At 44.4% G+C, this 19357-nt stretch overlaps 1 protein-coding gene and 1 long non-coding RNA gene across 2 annotated transcripts in view; both read left to right on the forward strand.

Annotated features, from left to right (window-relative positions):
• Positions 1 to 19294, forward strand: part of LOC310829872 — a 102229-nt gene extending 82935 nt beyond the window's left edge. The window contains exons 2-3 of the long non-coding RNA XR_014557390.1: positions 16576 to 18642; positions 18716 to 19294. This is a non-coding gene — a long non-coding RNA (uncharacterized lncRNA). The remainder of the gene's footprint in view (positions 1 to 16575; positions 18643 to 18715) is intronic.
• PNPO (pyridoxamine 5'-phosphate oxidase) lies at positions 1661 to 10178 on the forward strand. Its single transcript, XM_083708874.1, has 7 exons — positions 1661 to 1845; positions 2952 to 3076; positions 3194 to 3293; positions 3936 to 3989; positions 5150 to 5278; positions 6654 to 6724; positions 7468 to 10178. Exons 1-7 carry the CDS (start codon positions 1720 to 1722, stop codon positions 7631 to 7633), a joined length of 771 nt encoding a protein of 256 aa, XP_083565000.1. The 5' UTR covers positions 1661 to 1719; the 3' UTR covers positions 7634 to 10178.
• Positions 19295 to 19357: the final 63 nt, after the last annotated feature.

The following is a 19357-nucleotide window of genomic DNA, read 5'->3' on the forward strand; positions in this document are numbered from 1 at the left end:
TGTTACTCTTAATATGAACACAGGTGCTACGGTTTCTAATTCATTCAGTTCGTTATGCATATTTTCGCTTTTCATTCAGGCAAAGTTTGCCCATGTGCCTGCTACACATAGCAGAGTTTGTTTGTGTATATGGGGCTTATGCAGGATGTCACCACCACACATCCTGCAAATGCCATTTTAAGTGTAACTTCTGGCAATGCACATAGGGATTTAGAACAGTCCAAAAGCAGCTGCTGTGCTGTGTTGGCTGGCATCTGTCTGTCTCAGGAGAAAATGGAAGAGTGCACCTTCAGGACTGAAGTCAAACTTGCAGAGTTACAGTGCCTGCTATGTCTGTAGAGAGACATGTTTTGTTGCAGTTGGGGCAGATAAAGGTGTCTGGTTATGCTATTGCAGAAGCACCATGGCATTTCTTCTCTCTGTGCTCCTCCCAGCTGTCATTCCTCCTCTGGCCAATGTGGATACAGGACCTGACTGTCTGTCTCCAGGCACTGCGATTGCCTGCAAGTGATTCCCACACGGCAGAGTTAATGTTGCCAGCATTCATATCACATCTGCAGACTGAAGCCAGCTCCCCATGCAACACACCCATGGAGATCCTGCAATCTTCCATTCTGTGCACATGACCAAGCATAGACCTTGCTGAGACACAAATGCCATCATACAGGGAATGGGGCTTGGGATTCTGCCCTGCCATGTGATGCCCAAAATCTTCCTGCTGCATCGCATGTGGAAGGCATTGAGGCATTGCTCCTGGCAGCTGTTAGTTGCCCACAAATCTATATGTGTTATTGAAAAATATAGGAAATGATCTTTCAGTTATACAACTTGGGGTGAGCTCACCACACTCTTTGTGCAAAAACCCATGTATTTGTGGATTGTGGGTGCATTTATGAATCTACTACCCTTGATGTGACATTTCTGCTGTCATTGGACTTTACTGGCATCCAAGTTTTTTGATGATCAATCAAAATGGGCCATGAAGCCCATTGTCTCTTAGCCTAGCCTAAGAGGTTAATTAAGGTGCTAAAAGTGGAGGTGAGGGATCTATGGCAGAGCTGCTTGAGGAAAATTTGGGAAATAAATAAGATCTCAGGAAGAGCAAGAAGCCCTTGTCTTTGTTGCCACCATTTGTGAATAGTCGGGGGAGAACACACTGCTCAGTAGGGGCTTGAAACTGCGTACACTATGCCTTTTAAGCACATTCGAAGCAGATTTCCCCCCTCAAAGAATTATGGGAACTGTAGTTTAAGGGTTGCTGGGAACTATAATTCTGTGAAGTGTAAATACTTTGAGAGACAAAATGCATTTGGAATGTCCTTTCAAAGCATAGGCCAGTCACTTATTTCTCAGCCGAAACAACTTCATAAGCAGAAGGTGGGAGCAAAGAACTGTGTACACTCGCGGGCTTACGAGCGCGTTTCCCTGTACACAGACCCTTCGCGATGCTAGAGGCAAGTCACTTTCCATTGGTTTACGAGGGACCGCCTTCTACCTTCTGATTGGTGATGCCTTTTGTTGTTTCGCGCTCTTGATTTGCTGTGGTCGAAGAAGGGCGGGGGTAGAGGAAAAGGTGGGCTGTTGCTTCGTTTCTGATTGGGCGCTTGAGACCTCGTTTCTTCCCGGCCTCTGAGGTTAGCGGAGAAGACACGAGCTGCTTCCGCCCGCGTCGCTCTTTTCCGCGCGTGCGCACTGCAAGGGGGCAAAAGGGATCCTTTGATGTTGAGCCGCGCGGTTCGCCTGGGGTCGCGTCCTTTGGGGTTTCGTGGTTCAAGCCAAGTGGGGAAATCGTCTCGTGCCATGGATCTGACGCACCTTCGGAAAGACTACAGGGGGGACGATGAGGTGAGGGAGCAGCATTAAACCCCATTATATGTTTTTGCACTGCAGCGTTTCGGGGCCGGGGAATGCTGAAGGACAGAGTGCCTCTGAGCTTGTGCAGAGTGCGCGCCGTTTCTCGGGCCAGCGCTTACCCTCGCAGTTTGACTTTCGATCCGAAAAGAATCGTAACGTAGTAATAAAGGTGTTGTTTCTGAGCATATACAGAGTGGCTGAGCATATATAGAGACGCTCACTTGTCTTAACACAAACAGATACTGAAGGTATAAGAGAGTTGTGGAAAAATAAATGCCCACTGTCTATTACATAATGGTCTGAGGGCCTCACTACCCAGTTTGTGTTTGATCTAACCTATTTCACATAGGTCTAACATATTTCATATAGGCATCAATTTCAGGTGGATGTCTATGTGGACATCTAAAGGGCTTATTTAAAATTTGTTTACTGGTGGTTACTGTACTTACCTGCATTGTAGTCTATCATTATTGGCATATTATTATTTGCCGTTTCTATTTCTTTCCTCTTCTCACTCTTTATTTTTCCAATTTTCTTTCATCTTTCCTTTTCCTTCTCACTAAATTTGCAAGTAAACTAATAATAGAATCTCCTTGATGTTTGAAGCTGTGAACAAGGGATTAGATCAAATTGAAATTGCATTTAGAATCCCTTTGAAATCACCGGGGCTTACATTAGTCATGGCTTCACATCTAATTTAGGCTGGAACCCACCCAAGGCATCCAAAACAAATATTAAGAGACAAGGTAGAGAGCTTTTGCTTCAAATTAAGCACTATGAGGCTGTGTCCAAAAGGTTGGGTGGGTGTGTCAATTGATAGATGCAGGTAGGTTTGGAGGAAAGGGTCAGGTGATGATTATGGAACCATGGGAGGATGATGGAACAATTGGGGAATATCAAAAGAAGGGAAGGAGAAATGGAAAGGGTTGGTGACTTTCCAAGAACACAGTAGGTGATGGAGAAGCAGTAGGATATGACACACTGACCACATTTTGGAAATGAGAAGTGATAGATGTGTGACTGAAAGGGGAGAAGAACTGGCGTCAAACGGTGTAGCCACCTGCTAAAAATGTGTGTGTTTTTTGTTCCCATCCCAGGCCTTTGAGGAGAAACATCTGACCTCCCTTAACCCTATTAAGCAGTTCTCTGTATGGTTTGAAGAAGCTATGAAGTGCCCATCTATTGGGGAAGTCAATGCTATGTGCTTAGCCACCTGTACTAGGTAGGAATCGTTGCCTGATGGCTTGTATTCTTGTGTGCTTTATGGGTTTGGGGAACCCAGGGCCAAAGTAAAGAGGAAGTAATTGCCTATCTACAAGCTGTGTTTATCCCTTCCCAGAGATGGACGGCCTTCTGCTCGGATGCTGCTTTTGAAGGGGTTTAGCCAGGAAGGCTTTCGCTTCTTCACTAACCATGAGAGCCGGAAAGGAAGAGAGCTGGTGAGTGCTACTTGTACAGAAAGATTATCGGAGAAAAGTTGAACCTTTGTAAACTGGCACCTCAGATTTACTTCTATGGAGCTGACACTTTGAATCCAGGCTTCCTTTTTAAGTGAAACAGCAACAATTCTTTAGGATATCTACATTTTGTGACCAATATCAATTATGCAAAGTAAGGAAAGTAGCAAATATTTGCCTATTCTGCTTCCACTTTGCTGTGGGAACATACATAAGCACCTATGCAAGCTACTGAGGGGGAACTGGAAGTCTCATAGAAGCTATCTATGGCGTCTCAGTTTTTGCTGGCTCAGCAACAGGTGACCCTGAGCTAAACTGGGCCAGCCAAAGGGTTATGAGTACAAATTCCTCTTCCTTCTGCAAATAGACAATTCAAGCAGCAAGGAGCAGAGAGAGAGGCTGACTGAAAAAAAAGTACGACAAAAAACTCTTCAGTCCAAGAACCTCCTTCCAGATCATCCTTGCAGGGAACACTACCTCTCACACAGCTACAATTCCCCACAAACTACAATTCCCATGATTCTTTGTGGGAAGTCACATGCTCTGAATATATTATATGTACACAGCCTTAGTCAGTGGACACGGCAACTTTCTTTTCACTGTTGCTTTTCTCACCATTTGCAGGATTCAAACCCATTTGCTTCTATGGTCTTCTACTGGGAGCCCCTCAATCGCCAGGTAAACTGTCTTCTCTGCATCTACTGAAAATAAGTCCTGTAGTCAAACTGGAAACCTCTGTAATACATGGGGTGGGTGACATGGTAAGAGGAGCTTTGGTGAACTTTTGTCCTGGCTGCTCCTTTTCATTTTCCCAGTTGCTGCTTATATGCGCTGAGTCTTACTGTATGTAGCCAGGGCTTGAGCAGATGGACCTTGCTTGATCTTGCTGTAGCTGGAGGCTCTTCCTCTCTGGCCTGTTCTGTGGAAGATGCTGAACTCTGATCTCAAGTATGGAAGGGATTGAAGTGTCGGTACTTGAGTTTGCTTCAGCTCTTCTTGTATCTACTGAAAATGAAATAATCCCTTTGGAACAGCTCGGAGGGAGTACTGTAGTTATCCTCTCTGGTTTGTAGCAAGTCTGCATTTTGGAACCAGAAACTGCTATTCATTGCAGTGTGTCTTGTTCTTTCAGCCACCTCCTCCTTACTGTCTTTCAGCTCCCATTCCCAGCTCAGAGAGCCACCAACACGATCAGGGCACCTTAAAATGTGGCCATTGGAAAGACTCCCATAGAGACTAGAAGTTGTGTGCTTTCCCTCTCTGTGGCCATCTCTCTGTGCCATAGAGAGGCCATAGAGTCTGTGGGGTGTGAGTTTGCTATTCCTCCTCCCTCAAGATCTAATGATAGACAGCTGTTCCCGCCACTGCAAGGCAAGAAGCAACATGCCAGATGGAACAAGGCCATGGGCCACATCTGGACCATGGGCATCCGGAGGTGTAGGGGGGGGAGAAAAGAACTTTTAATTCATCATATTTGGTTTCATGGACAATAGACAAAAAAATGACGTGGAACAGGAAAGTTTGGAATGAGCCTGTTTTTAACTTGGCAGTTTGATGGGTTTGAGAAGTAAGAGGGAATGTTTGCCTATGCAAGATTAAGTAGGTGGAAGGAGAAGAGACTTTTTTTGAGCAGTGCTTCACAGAAAACACACAAATCAGAAGAGTTGGAATTGTCCAATTAAGTTTTAAAAATTAAGTTTTCCATCTCCACCCCCCTTCTCTTTTCTCATATTGGAGAGGAGCTTGGGGTAACTATGATTTGAACTACACAGCAAAGCCCCCTTACTAGCACAACCTCACTCTGGTCTTGTGCTTCACATGCTTTGAATTGCTTGCAGGTACGGATTGAGGGCCCTGTAGAGAAGCTTTCTGAGGAGGAATCAGAGAAGTACTTCTACACGCGTCCAAAGAGCAGCCAGATCGGGGCTGTAGTGAGTCATCAAAGCACGGTGATTGCGGACAGAGAGGTGAGGAGCTGCAGTGTTGGGGCTGCCCTTTCTTGAACCTGCGTTGGGGGTGGGGGAACAGTGTTGAAATATGCTTTTTCATGATACGCTGGACAGACTACATGGTCAAACATGGTAACAAAAATAATAAACGGGTATCAAAACTTCCTTAACACAGAAGGTTCTCAAGGTGGACTGCTCGTCATCAGGGATATTGAAGAACAATTTCAAACATGGTTGTGCACAAAAGTTGAAAGCTCCTCCAAAACATAGGCATCCTGTAGTACAGGGGTGGGGAATGTCTGGCCCCTGGGCTTCATCATTTGACTTGCCAGGCCATTTCAGCTAATATGATTGCATATGATGTTGGATAATGGTAGGGCTTGGCCAGAAGGCTCTCTGATGGCAGTGCCTCTATACCCCCTGTTCAAAGCGCTGTGCAAGCCGTGCTTTAAGAGCAGCTTCCAAAGACCCCTGCAGTCAAAAAAGCTCAGGCAATTGACAAACGGGCAGCTCAAATTTGGTGCGGGAGATGGGCTAGAAAGGTTCCCCAACTCTGCTACAGTAGATATCCAGTGTGTTAAGACTTATTGTAGTTGAGCTTGAGTTCTTAACAGCCATTTTTAAAACAAATAACTTTTAGATTTGTCTGTAATAGGTATAGGGGCATAGGTGTTTGAGTTTCTTTTGCGGGGGAAGTGTCTGAGCATCACCAGCCTTTCTTCTGTGAAATGGGTTGGGTTTTTTTTTTGGGTGGCCATGGCAGTTCCTTAGATTTCCATCTGTGTCCCTGGGCCCCAGAATGTTGTGGATTCCTGGCATATATCATTACAGTTTACCTTGCAGATCATTTGGCAGGAAGGTGGGATATAAAACTTTTAAATAAATTTGTAATAAATACATCTTTATTGGTTTAAAATACAATCTTACAATAAAGTTAAGCACAACAAAGTTAAGCACAGAAAAGAAAAATAGGAAAAGAAAAAAAGAATTCTCCACATCAAAAAGTACAAAAAGTTTAAAAGTAACAAGAAAAGAAAAAGAAAATAACAATTAAAAGTATCAGATATTTATGCAACATCATTTCTTACCCAATAATGTCTTCTGTGAAAAGCTTCCAATCGTTCTCATTATACTTTTTCTATTAAAACCTTAAAATAAATTAATAGTCTAGTCCTAACACCACCCATTATCAACTGAGCTTGTCCTTTGGCATCCCCTCCCTCCAGTTCTCAGCAAACAACATGACATGCTCATTAGCCATTCTTACAGAGTGCAGATTATCCGCAAGCCTCTCTATATCCCCAAATCGGCTAGCAGATTGGAGTTGTTACCAAGCTCCCAGGTAGTGTCCTTTTGACGAAAAGCTTCACAGCCCTTTTCCTCTTTTTGTTAGTATTTAAGGAAGAAAAATGCAGAGCTGGAAGAAGTGTACCGAGAGGCTAAGGTGCCTAAACCAGCATATTGGTGAGTCAGGCCTCAGTGTGCATTCTGGCCGTTTGGTTTTCTGAATGTTGTCCCCCCTCTCTCAATTGTGACCAGCCATAGATCCAGGACGTTGGTTTCAGAAACTTATGATCTTTTTTACAGTGGTGGATTGGGCTGGTTGGGATAAACTCAAGCCAAAGGAAATTGAGGAATGTGGTGTTGTGGCAAACACCACAGCAGGGATTAGTAAAGGTAAAGGGACCCCTGACCATTAGGTCCAGTCGTGGCTGACTCTGGGGTTGCGACGTTCATCTCATTTATTGGTCAAGGGAGCCAGCATACAGCTTCCGGGTCATGCGGCCGGCATGACTAAGCCGCTTCTGGCGAACCAGAGCAGCGCACGGAAACACTGTTTACCTTCCCACCGGAGGGGTACCTATTTATCTACTTGCACTTCGACGTGCTTTCGAACTGCTAGGTTGGCAGGAGCAGGGACCGAGGAGCAGGGACCGAGCAACGGGAGCTCACCCCGTCGCGGGGATTCGAACCACCGACCTTCTGATCAGCAAGTCCTAGGCTCTGTGGTTTAACCCACAGCGCCACCCGCGTCCCTCTGTAGCAGGGATTAGAGAGTAGCTAAACCTCTTGATTTATTTCCATACCCCCTGAGGTTTGTTTATATAGCTCACACAGCCCTATTACCAATTGGTGAATTGGTGCTTTGTTGTTTTAGGTTCTTTCTTTCAGTCTCTTTATCTCTCTCTCTCTTTTATCCCCTCCAGGGGAGGCTACATCTTGAAACCGAAAGTCATAGAGTTCTGGCAGGGCCAGACAAACCGTTTGCATGACCGCATTGTTTTCCGGTACCTCCAAGACAGCAGTGCACCCTTGAAACCTATGACCCACAAAGGAGAGGACAACTGGATCTACGAGAGGCTGTCTCCTTGAGAAGCTTGTAGAGTTCGCCCTCTTTTTTTTTTTTTAAGTGCCAAATGCTTTGTTCCCCCACTTGCCTCTCAGACAGAGCACCCAAAGAACCGCTGGACAAAGTCATAGACTGGGGAGACCTGGAACTGAAATCCTTGCAGTGCTGTTCAATCAGCTGCTAACTCTCAGCCTAGCCTACCTTACAAGGTACTGGTGAGGATAAAGTGGTGGTAATCTCTGTAAACCATTGGAAGAAAGGCAGGTTGAAGCAGCCTAAACATTCTTGCGGAGAAGAGCAGTGCAAACTTGTAGCACGGGCTTCCTCCTACACAGAAAGCACAATCCCAACCATTCTGTTTTAATTTTGAAATTGTTCTTTTTTATTTTTGGGCCCGCTAGCAGCACTGGTTCCTACAATCCCTGAGATCAGTGTCCTTGATTATTTTGTGTGTTTGTCCATTCCACCAGCAATCTTGCTCTTGCATATGCACTAAGCATGGTCATTTTTGAGATTATGTCACATTAAGGAAGCACAAATCTCTCCGTCTCTCAAACTGCATGTTCTACTTGAACTGTGCAAGCATTCATTCTGATCTAGAGAAGGACCTGAGCCAGCAAGCCACTGTTTCAGGATGTTGCTTGGATGTTGCTTGTTTGACTAGCAGTCTCACGAGATCTTGACAACAGATGCATAGGAAACAGGGAAATAAGTTGGCATACATATATCCTCAAGCATGGTCTGCACTTTATTTAGCTTCAGTAATTTTCCTTGTAATTGGGTTGCAACCTGGGCGAGGCCCTCATGGATCTCTGAGCCCTGTTAAAAGGTACCTGCCAAATAATAATAATAATAATAATAATAATAATAATAATAATAATAATTTTATTATTTACACACCACCCATCTGGCTGGGTTGCCACAACCATTCTGGGCTACTTCCAACACATATAAAAATATAATAAAGCATCAAACATTCAAAACTTCCCAGTACAGGGCTGCCTTCAGGTGTCTTCTAAAAGTTTAATCTCCTTTTGCTTATCTCATGTATTTGGGCCCTGGAGGTAACAATATTTATGTTCAGGGTATGACTGCGCTACATATTTTTAAACTATTCACACATTTAGCTAACATTTCTCCCAAAGCATAAAACCTTGGGGATTTTCAATCCCCTAAAGCTATACTTTCCAGAGTTAGAGTTGCCAGTGGGAGATTATTAATTACCTGCCCTTCAGCCTAAGGTCGCAGGGCAAGTTACAACATTAGAACACAATATTAAAAGCAGTTTAAAACAACTTTTTCAGACTGGCTTAATGCTGTGGCTAGCAGATATATCTGTGTGGTTCTGCATTAGAATGGAGCAGATAGGCTTAGTTCAGTTTCTATAAACTCACAATATCAGGCATGATTAGAAGAGGCTTGTGCTCTGTGTTGAAGAGGACCCGGTTTCTGAAACCAACAAAAATGAAAATTGGGAGGTCTCTTAAATGGGCAACCAAGATGGAGTTGGAAGAGGTCATCCAGTCCAGTGTGCCCAGTGCAGAAAATACAGTAAAACAACATTGGCACACATATGTGGATTCTGGTGCAAGGACTGGGAGTGGTGGAAGGGGGACAGAGCAGCACTTATTAGGTGCTTGTAAAATTACAACCAAGGGTGTACAAGGACTATAAGTTCAGGAGCTCCATGGGCTGTGGCTGTAGTAGCACATATACTTTGCATGCAGATTCTAGATTCAGTCCGGCTGAAATTGCAGAGAGCTGCTGTCAGCCAGCGTGGACAGTACTGAGCAAGATGGGCTAATGATCTGACATAGGCAGTTTCCTATGTCCCCATCAACTAGAAAGGCTTAGTGGGGGGAAGACAGGTGGATGTTCTGCTCTTTCTTCTCTTCTCTTTTTGCTTCTGATTTCACTGCCCCCCCCCCACATTTTCTGACCTTCAATCTATAAAAGGTAGGAACTCTTTAAAACAAAAAAGGCCTGAGATACTTGGGATGTGGAAATCTGACCTGGGTATCAGATTCCATGCTTACCTGACAGTCCCTAGGACAATCAAAGAGTTTGAGTCCAAAGTTGATCTTCCATTTAAAGAGGGAAGTGATTTCCAGCAAGCTTTTGCAACTGCAGCCCTTCCACATCCCTTTGCCAGGCCTCCCTAATCCATAGCAGATGGGTGTATGGTAGGAAAGAGGCAGGAAATCCCCATTTCAGTAACATTCATTTTAAGGAACTCCTGTTCCTGCCTTGAGGTGTTATCTCCCAGTGTGACAACTTACATGTGCTTTGTGGTTCTTCCGTAGACAAAACTGGAAGTGCAACAGTAAATACATTAGTCACTGATCCTAATGGGTCAGAGATGTGCTTTGGTGTGTGTGTGTGTGTGTGTGTGTGTGTTGCTCTGTTAATGTTCTTTGTGAAGGTCTTAAAAGTACTGGATATTGTCCTGATAATTCCTGTTGTTGCTCTGTCTGGGCAGTCTGGCGTCTATAAGTGCTGCTGTGTGCCAACTTTTGAGTCTGTGCCTATGTACATTTGGACAGTAAAAGTTCAGCCTAGAGAATGATAGTTGAAGGTGAATGTGGATTAATATTAACTTCTGTCCTGTTTTCCCTCCCACAAAAAGTGTGTGTGTCTTCTTTCCTGCCTCCAGACGTGCTCTGGTGGGGGACATGTCATGCTCCTTCTGGGGTAGCTTCCCCATTTTTGGTCTCCACCCTGCCCTCATCTCACCTGTGGCTCCTAGAACTGTCAGCGTGCAGCAGTGGCCACACCCTGGGAAATTGTGTTGACTGGCTGGCTGGCTAAACCAGGTGAGGTTAGCCATTGGGTCTCAAGCCCTTGCTGAGTTAGTGAGGGGCAGAAGTGGCTCATCAACCTGGAAAATTAGCCCATCTACTGTAGGAGAAGGAAAACTGATCCTAAACCGATACTTATTCATGAGAAAGACTTCAGGTGTAAACGCAGAGGGAAAATCTGTACCCGTTGTCTTGCAGTACATCTTTAGGAGAAGAAAAAGCGCTAAGGAGTAAATGCTTCACAACTCTGAAGTGATGACTGCCTACAGTTGGTGAAAATCATATGCTGAAACTAACCCCAGGCTAAAAGCAAGCAATTTAATCTTGGCAACTTTAAAAACTTCTCCAAAGAAACTCTTAAGAGCACTGGTAAAGGAGGTTTGGATTCAGCTGACGTATGCCTGAAAGGAGGGAATTCCAGAGGGAAACCCCTGTGAGTGTTTGTGGCCTTATTACATAAGGCACAACCGGTAAAAAGTGGAAATACTGGATTTCTCTTCTGGTTTTACCTTGTCATCTACACCGCCCCCCCCCCCCGGCATGCTGTTCTTCTACATTCCACCAGGGGGAGTTAGCCTGGGCTTTTTCTCTGGTGTGCAGCCCAAGTCAGGTATCGGTTTGCTCTCTGTTCATTCTTGGGTTGCCTCCCAGTGAAACTGCATCCCTGATAACCTTTTGCCCTCTCTCAGCTCCCGGCACATATTTGCCTTTTCAGTCATTGCTCCTTGTAATCAAGGGCTAAGATCTGCCAGAGCAGTTCACGTTTGATGATGGGATTCCCTAAAGCCTGGGAGAGCCCCCTTCTGCCTTGCCTCTGGAAACACCCCTTTCTGGAATGCTCCTGAACTTTCGCTTTCCTTGTTTTAGCCTGTGGCTTCACGTTGTCACTGCGGTGAACCATGCAAAGCAATAAACAAGAGAACAGCGTCCCTGATCATGTGTGAAACCATGTGCACACACACACACACAGATCGCTTGTGCATTTGTGAATTAGGGAAGAGGTCCCAAGTTGGAAGGTGTGAGTTCCAGTAAATCTGAACCTTAGTGCATCAAGTTTTAGAAATGGGGAATTTTATTACTAAAAAGTGATGTGACATCTTAAAAAGAATTGATGTACAGTGGTACCTCAGGTTACATACGCTTCAGGTTACATACGTGTCAGGTTACAGATTCCGCTAACCTAGAAATAGTGCTTCAGGTTAAGAACTTTGCTTCAGGATGAGAACAGAAATCGTGCTCCGGCGGTAGCAGGAGGCCCCATTAGCTAAAGTGGTGCTTCAGGTTAAGAACAGTTGCAGGTTAAGAACAGACCTCCGGAACGAATTAAGTACTTAACCCAAGGTACCACTGTACTGTTGTGCTTAACATTGTCAACTATGGCCTGGAGAACTAGGCTTCAAATCCCCACCCAGCCTTGACGCTCACTGGATGGCCTTCAGCCAGTCACCATTTTTCGGGCTAGCCTACCTCACAAGGTTGCTATAAAGATAAAATTGGGAGAGAGGAGAACCACTGAGATCTTTGCAGGAAAGGTGGGATATAAATGTAATAACTGGTCTCTTAAGAGACCAATCAGGCCATTCTGCATATTTCTGACAGTGTTGCCCCTATTGGCACATTTATTTAGGTGTAAATCCCATTGAACTACATGAGGTTTGCTCTTGAGTAAACCTACAAGGGACACTGATATGTATGTCTTGCTTTCTCCTTCCTGAAAAAATGTAGTGCCTGCCCCCCCCCAGTTAAATATATTATAAATATGTGCCCACTTTGTGAACAGAGATGTAGCCAAAGTCAGTGGTCTCTGAAGTACATTGCTAATACTTGAGCTCTATAGAATCCAATTAAATCGTAAAGGGGTAGTGATGTGATGCTCAAATCTGTGCTGGGTTTGATTGTAGGAGACTCCACATCACATTACTGCTGAGCCAGACAACCTTGGGCCTAACCTCTACCTCCCAGGGTTGAACTGAGGCGAACACTGTAAAAGTTCCTGGTACACTGTAAAAATGTGCCACAAAGATGATTATCCTTTGCCCGTGGGCCTTCGAGGAGGCCTCTTAATTTTGCTTCCTGCTTAGCTGGGACCCTGGAGCAGAACTGCAGGACTCTTGGCCTCTCCTTCAACCTACACAATGAGATATTTGCAAAGAGGAAATGCTGGGCCTCTTAATATCAGAGGAGAGGGTATTTTAATTCTCCACCAGGATTTGCATCTCATGCCTGCATTCAAAAAAGAGCTGTTAAGCTTTGTGACTATACCTTGGTTTTGGTTTGGGAATATCTGCTAGTGGTTCAGAGCCAGGAAGAAAGCTTTCTCTGCTGCTTCTGGAAGACAAGCAGTAGCAAGGGGCCCTGTCTCTCCCCAGACACCAAATACAAACTGCATAAGAAACAAATGGAGTAACAAACGTATTGGTTCTGTACTGAGTGAGCACCCAAGTACAGTGGTACCTCAGGTTAAGTACTTACCGTAATTCGTTCCGGAGGTCTGTACTTAACCTGAAACTGTTCTTAACCTGAAGCACCACTTTAGCTAATGGGGCCTGCTGCTGCTGCCGCACCACCAGAGCACAATTTCTGTTCTCATCCTGAAGCAAAGTTCTTAACCTGAAGCAGTATTTCTGGGTTAGCGGAGGCTGTAACCTGAAGCGTATGTAACACGAGGTACCACTAGACCCATTTGCTAGGCAAGACAGTGTCATGCTGAGGGCACAGGCTAACACTCACTTTCAATGTTTCCCTGATCCTCATATTCTTGTGTACAATAGCATGATGTATACCACAACACACTCAAATGCCTGATTATTAAGCCCTAGTCTGTACATGCAAACAGTGGTGCAGAAGAGAGAGAATGGTCTGAAAACACTTTGGATTGCAGGTAGGTGATCGTCCCTCTGTTAAAACTTCCTTCAAACAGAAATCCACCACAGCAGGCAAAGGGCTGGATCTGTCTTCCTGCTCTGCTGACTTTCTGTTTGCAGGGTTGTATTTTTAATGTTTTTGAGGGCTTCAGGATGCTTCTGAGGTCTAAAAAGTTTAAAGAAATCCTTCTGTAAAGAATTTTCAGTTTGCACCAATGTGTAGGTACAGTCCTGCCTTGCCCAAACTGGTAACCTCTAGATAGTTTGGCCTACAACTCCCATCAGCCCCAGCCAACATGGCCAATGTGAAGGGATGATGGGAGTTTTTAGCTGCATACATTCTTTTATAGCACATTCCCACCTCGAAAGAGTCCTGGGAATGGGAGTTTACCCCTCACAGGGCTATGATCCCCAGCATCTTTAATTACAGTTCCCAGGATCCTTTGGGAGGAAAATGTATGGTGTATACACAGTTGCAGTCCTAAAGGTCCAGGCAGGAGGCCATGCCAGGTTACGGAAGACTGGCCTAGGAGTTGTTTCTTATTTTGTAGTTGTTACCAGGTGCTCAGCTATGAAGCATTATGTAACATTCCAGTGAAGATCTGCACTCCAAGCTAAACTGACTGAAGTACAGTATTCATTTGAATCCAAGACCTTGTCCTGGCACTTATTTTCACTTGTTAGGATTTCTCCCTGAGATATGTACAGTTCTAAAAAAGATGGATGTGTGTGTCTCAGCACAAGGTGAGTACCTTTCACTTCCAGATGGCCACTTAAAGAGATATGGGGCTAGAAGAGTTTATCAGTCAGAGTTGTGCCTTCTATCCGTGATGCTGCCATTCCTGTTGTTGGGAGAACAGTACCCATGCACACATCTTGTTTGAAGTGCATCAGGGATCATTCATTTAGTAACCGAATGGTTAATTCTGTTTACAGTTAGCCAGCCAACCAAGAGGGTGTTGGTTGGGGTGGTGTTGCCTAGCAACCAGTCTGAATAGCATGATATTTGCTGAGGTAACTCCTGTGGCTGTGGAGGTCTGAGGGAGTTTTCCTTATACGTTAGTTGAATATCTTTCTGCTATAAACAAAGGCTGTAAATAAGACAAAACCTCTCTGTTCATTTCTCCTCATATTTTTTGTGCCCCTAACACAAAGAGGAAATAAAGGTAGATGGAGGGGGTTGAAGATGCATCTGGACGCAACTGAATAGACCTTTTTGTAGCCTCCAAAGCAGAAATAGCTTCATAAAGAACCTGTTTGAAGCACACACAGCTGGGTGGGGTCATATTTGAAACTAAACAGAAATAAAACAGGGACATTTCAGTGTAAAGAAAGGCTATATTGTATGGACGTGCTCTGTATTGAATTCTTGGATGTACAACCCTGCCCCAATCTGCCCAAAGGGGGTTGTATTTCCTGCAGCTGACACTGTCCTTAGAATCTATTATCAAAACAGAACACAGTAAGTTCTTTTGTCCCAGGATGAACTGACCTACTACACTCTTTTGATAGCATTGGGAGATCAAGGTCTAAGGATGAGATGACCATAGAAACAACTCATCTCTTACTCCTGCCATTGGGTGTGCTCCTGTGATGTCACACAATAACCACAAATTAATTAACGAGAAGGCTATATCAGAATGGTGGAAAACAGTCCGGCCACTTTAAATAATATGAAAGATCAGTGGGAGAAAGAAGACACAGAGGAACTGGGGGGCAGCGGGGATTCCTAAGGATCGATAGATCTGGGGGCTGATAATATGAAAGGTGGTCGGGGAGAGAAGGCAGCTAACATATTGGCTCAAAACAGGTAGTCAAAACCTAGCTGTAGATCTTAATCATGTAAAATCAGCCCTTCCCTTAAATCACATAACATTGTTTCACAACCCCGTCTTGGCCTGTGTTTGCATGCAACTACTTACTAGGGAGACACTCTGTGTATGCTTAGAGACAATCTCATCACTATAATTAATTACAATTCCCAGTGTGGTTTAACAGCCAATCCCTCTTCACAGGGAACTCTGGGAATTGTAGATCTGGAAGGGAATTAAGGGTTTCCTAACAACTCTCAAAACCTTTAACGAATGATAGCCCCCAGAATTCTTTTGGGGGAAGCCATGACTATTTAAAGTGGTTTCAGAGTGCTTTAAATGTATGCTGCAAATGTGGCCTAATGCTTTCTATTGAGATGGGTGAGGGTGGGGGAAGTTTGTCCTTTTGAAACCCAATATATATGGGGCAACGGTGGGGACAAGTTTTTTGCAGCAAGTAATTCTTGCCCGTTAGGAAGACAAACTGTGATGAAGTTCAATGAAACTGGTGTGCAAAGTTCAGCAGAACAGTAGGTTTTTATGAGTATAAACTGAGGTTGATAGGTGAGTTATTAATACAGTTCTTCACAGCAAGTGTTCACCTGACTTACCAGACAGCCTTGGCAGGGACTGACTGGAGGCAACTGAACTGAATGTGGGAAAAGGACAACCTTGAATTCAATGTATGTTGCCATTATTTTCAGAAGTCCTGTAATGGATCTGAGTTAATATGGTTTGGACTGAATTGGATGTTTGCTGGCATTTAGGTGACACTTTGAGCAAGGACCCTTGAACTTGGATATCAGGCTATGGAGTAAATATGAACCAAACAGTCTCTCCCTGTGTATCCCCCAAACAAGTCCTGCACATACATGCACAGAGAAGTGGCTGGTACCAGAGGCAGGATCTTTTTGTCATAGGCTTTGCTCTTCTGGAACTCTCTCCCTTAGAACCCCATCTTTGGAAACTTTTAAGAAACAAACCCATTTTTATTCCAATCTACTTTTTATTAATCACTTCATTTTTTTATTGATCGCTGTTGACATTTTGACCTCCTATTGTTCAATTTTAAGGAGTGTGTCGTTATAATTGGACATTTCTTTAAAAATTTTTTATCATGAATGCACTTTTTGAAATTTTGTACCCTGCCTTGAAGGAGCAGTTGCGCCCCAAAAAGTGGTATATAAAGCAGGTGGACAAATAAGAAAATAAGAAAAACAGCTTCTGACAACTCAAGCTAGTGAGACATTCCACACTGTTAGAAGGAAGGTCTCTAGGGCAGGGATAAGGAATTTACTTCGCTCTGAGGGACACATTCCCTCTTACAGCCTTTCTCAACCTGTGGGTCCCCAGATGTTGTTGAACTACAACTCCCATCACCCCTAGCTAGCAAAGCCAGAGCTCAGGGATGATGAGAGTTATAGTCCATCAACATCTGGGGACCCACAGGTTGAGAACCGCTGCTAGGAGAACCTTGTGGGTGGGGCCTTAGGCAAAAGTGGGTGGGCCACTTTGTACCCTAGGTTACATTCCAGCAACACAAAGATCAGAGGTTTCCACTCACATATACACAAACATTTCCTCTTCCTTCATCAAGGCAAGAAGGGGTGTTATTACAGTTCGGAGATATGTTCCAGTTAGGCAAAGGCACTCAGAGAGTGTGTGGAGCAGGAGGGCTGGTGTGCTGGGTGTCACCAGGGCAGAGAGGGGTGTGACTTGGGGAGAGTTCAAAATGTGAGATAAAGAGGCCCGGAGGGTGACATTTTGCACCCAAGCCTGAGGGATCCTCACCCCTGCCATGAGGTTTACTCTTCAGTTTGAGCTGGAGAGAAATGACCTTTTGATCCCCGCATAGATCAGTCATAAAACAAAATGCATGTTACTAGGGTTGCAATTCCATGCTAAAGCACACTTTTCTCTATAAACATCCCTAATGCTGTACAGTGGAGGGAGGAAAAACATAAAGTCACAGATGATGGTGAGAGAAATGCCCATTTTGCAGTCCGAGTAGATGGAAAAGGGAAAGGTTTCATGTAGGGCTTATGTGATGCATTGTAGCTGGATATTTCATCCCTTGGAGGAAAGTTAAGGCTTCTGAGCAAGGGCATGTTCACAGTTTCTATTATTATTATTATTATTATTATTATTATTATTATTATTATTATTATTACCATCATCATCATTGATTGCTGACTCCAGAATATCCATTGGATCAAACCTGCACAAATTGTGGCCCACCATTGAATACACAGCCCTCCAGCCTTATCTGGTGGTCCTCGATAAACCTGTTTTTGCAGCATTCCCCTGACTGCAAAATAGGCGTAGTGGGATGTTCATCACATGCCTGACACGCCAGAATGCATTCCCATGGGTCTGCTGAGCTTGGTGGGTCACAATTGTGGAGGCTGGCACCATACAAGGACAGATTAGAATCTCCAGCTTTAGCAGGGCACACTGGCCTCAAGAGGTGACAACAAGGCTAGTTTCATTGCTGAGCAGCCCCTGAGCAAGGTACCTCCCCACCCCTCAGCAATGAAATTACATTGTACCAGTAGCTTAACCTAGGAACCCACCTACCATTTAAATTTCCCACAATGCCTGGAGGTTCTAGTGTGGCCACCAATACTTTCTATGGTGCCCGTGAAAGGTCTTAGTAATTTTTGAGCCCACCCCCCATATCCACAATGCAAAAAAGACTACCCTTGCAACTCAGTTCCTGTTTGCACTTGCTTGTTCTCTGCATAAATTGCACATTCCCTTTCCCTCTTTGATTTGGGAGGGGGAGTTGATGTGGTGGCACACCGACACTATTTTGTGTTCCTGTCCTGTCTCTTTCGTTTAGATGTGGTAGCCATTTTGTTATGCCATGCCCCCGCAGCAGCCATTTTGTGTTATGCCAGGCCAGGCCCTCCAAGTGTCCCTAGTTTCCAGGAACGTCCCTGATTTAGAGAAGCCGTCCTGGTTTCTGATTTGATTCTGGAATGTCCCACTTTTCCTTAGAATGTCCCTATTTTCATTGGAGAAATGTTGGAGGGTATGGAGTTATCTAGTGCTTTTTTCCTTAAAAAAATGTTTAGGGGTACTCTCATTTTCCTACTCATATTGAAATACAGTACTGCCCTTAAATGAGGCAAAACTTAGATTTACAAAATGTTTAGGGGTATGCCTACCCCCAGAAAAAAAGCAGTGGTTATCCGACCCCTGAGCTGTCCAAAGGCAATCCTGTAAAGGGAAGTTTTTTAATGTTTTATTATGCTTTTTATATATAGTGGTACTTCAGTTTAAGAACAGTCCTGTTTACGAACTATTCGGTTTACGAACTCTGCAAAACCGGAACTAGTGTTCCGGTTTGTGAACTTTACCTCAGTCTATAAACAGAAGCTGAAGAGTGGAAGGGCACTGGCTGCGGGAGGCCTCATTTGGGAAAGCGCGCCTCGGTTTAAGAACAGATTTGGTTTCAGAACGGACTTCAGGAATGGATTAAGTTTGTAAACCGAGGTACCACTGTATGTTGGAAGCTGCCCATAGTGGTTGGGGCAACCCAGTAAGATGTGTGGGGGTATATTTGCTGATTAAATCCTGCCGTCCAGTCAGCGCTTCCCTGCGTAGGGAATTTTTTTTAGGCCTCACAGTATAAATAGCAAAATTATCATTATGGAATGGGACATCCGTATTTTCATCGGAGAAATGTTGGAGGGCATGCCATGCTCTCATAGCTCATAGCACCAGTTTTGTGACTTGTGTCCATGATACTTCCTCAAAATTCCAAATGTGTCTGCTGGCCAAAAAAGATTGGTGATCCCCCCAAAAAAGTTCTACTACACTGAGTGTTCTGGGGCATTGTGGGAAATTTTCAGTGGTGGGCAGCTTCTCAGACTGAGCCACTGCAACCAGATAAACCTACCTCCAAGGAAACCGTGGCTGAGGCAGCCATCAGCGCTGATTGGCACAGCTGGAGTGCTGGAGTCCCGGCTGTTGCCTGAGGATGCCATGTGCTGATGCTAATCTTGGGTGGCAAACATGTTGGCTCGACTTGCACCCCAATTATGAGGGTCACATGGTGGTACACTATGGTAATTTTTGAAACTAGACTTTATGGTTTAATGGTACTTCTCCTCCATAGGTAGTAAATATGTATTCTCTTAACTTCAAAATATGGTAAGCTAGCCCTACTGAATGTGTGTGTGTGTAATTTTGCTGACTGGAGCCCTGAACCTTAGCCCTAGTCTTGCCCTGATAGCACCACTGGGATGATAGGGTTCCTAATGGTATCC

Source organism: Podarcis gaigeae (genome assembly GCF_964106915.1).
Source record: "Podarcis gaigeae genome assembly, chromosome: 13".
NCBI classification, from domain to species: Eukaryota; Metazoa; Chordata; class Lepidosauria; order Squamata; family Lacertidae; genus Podarcis; species Podarcis gaigeae.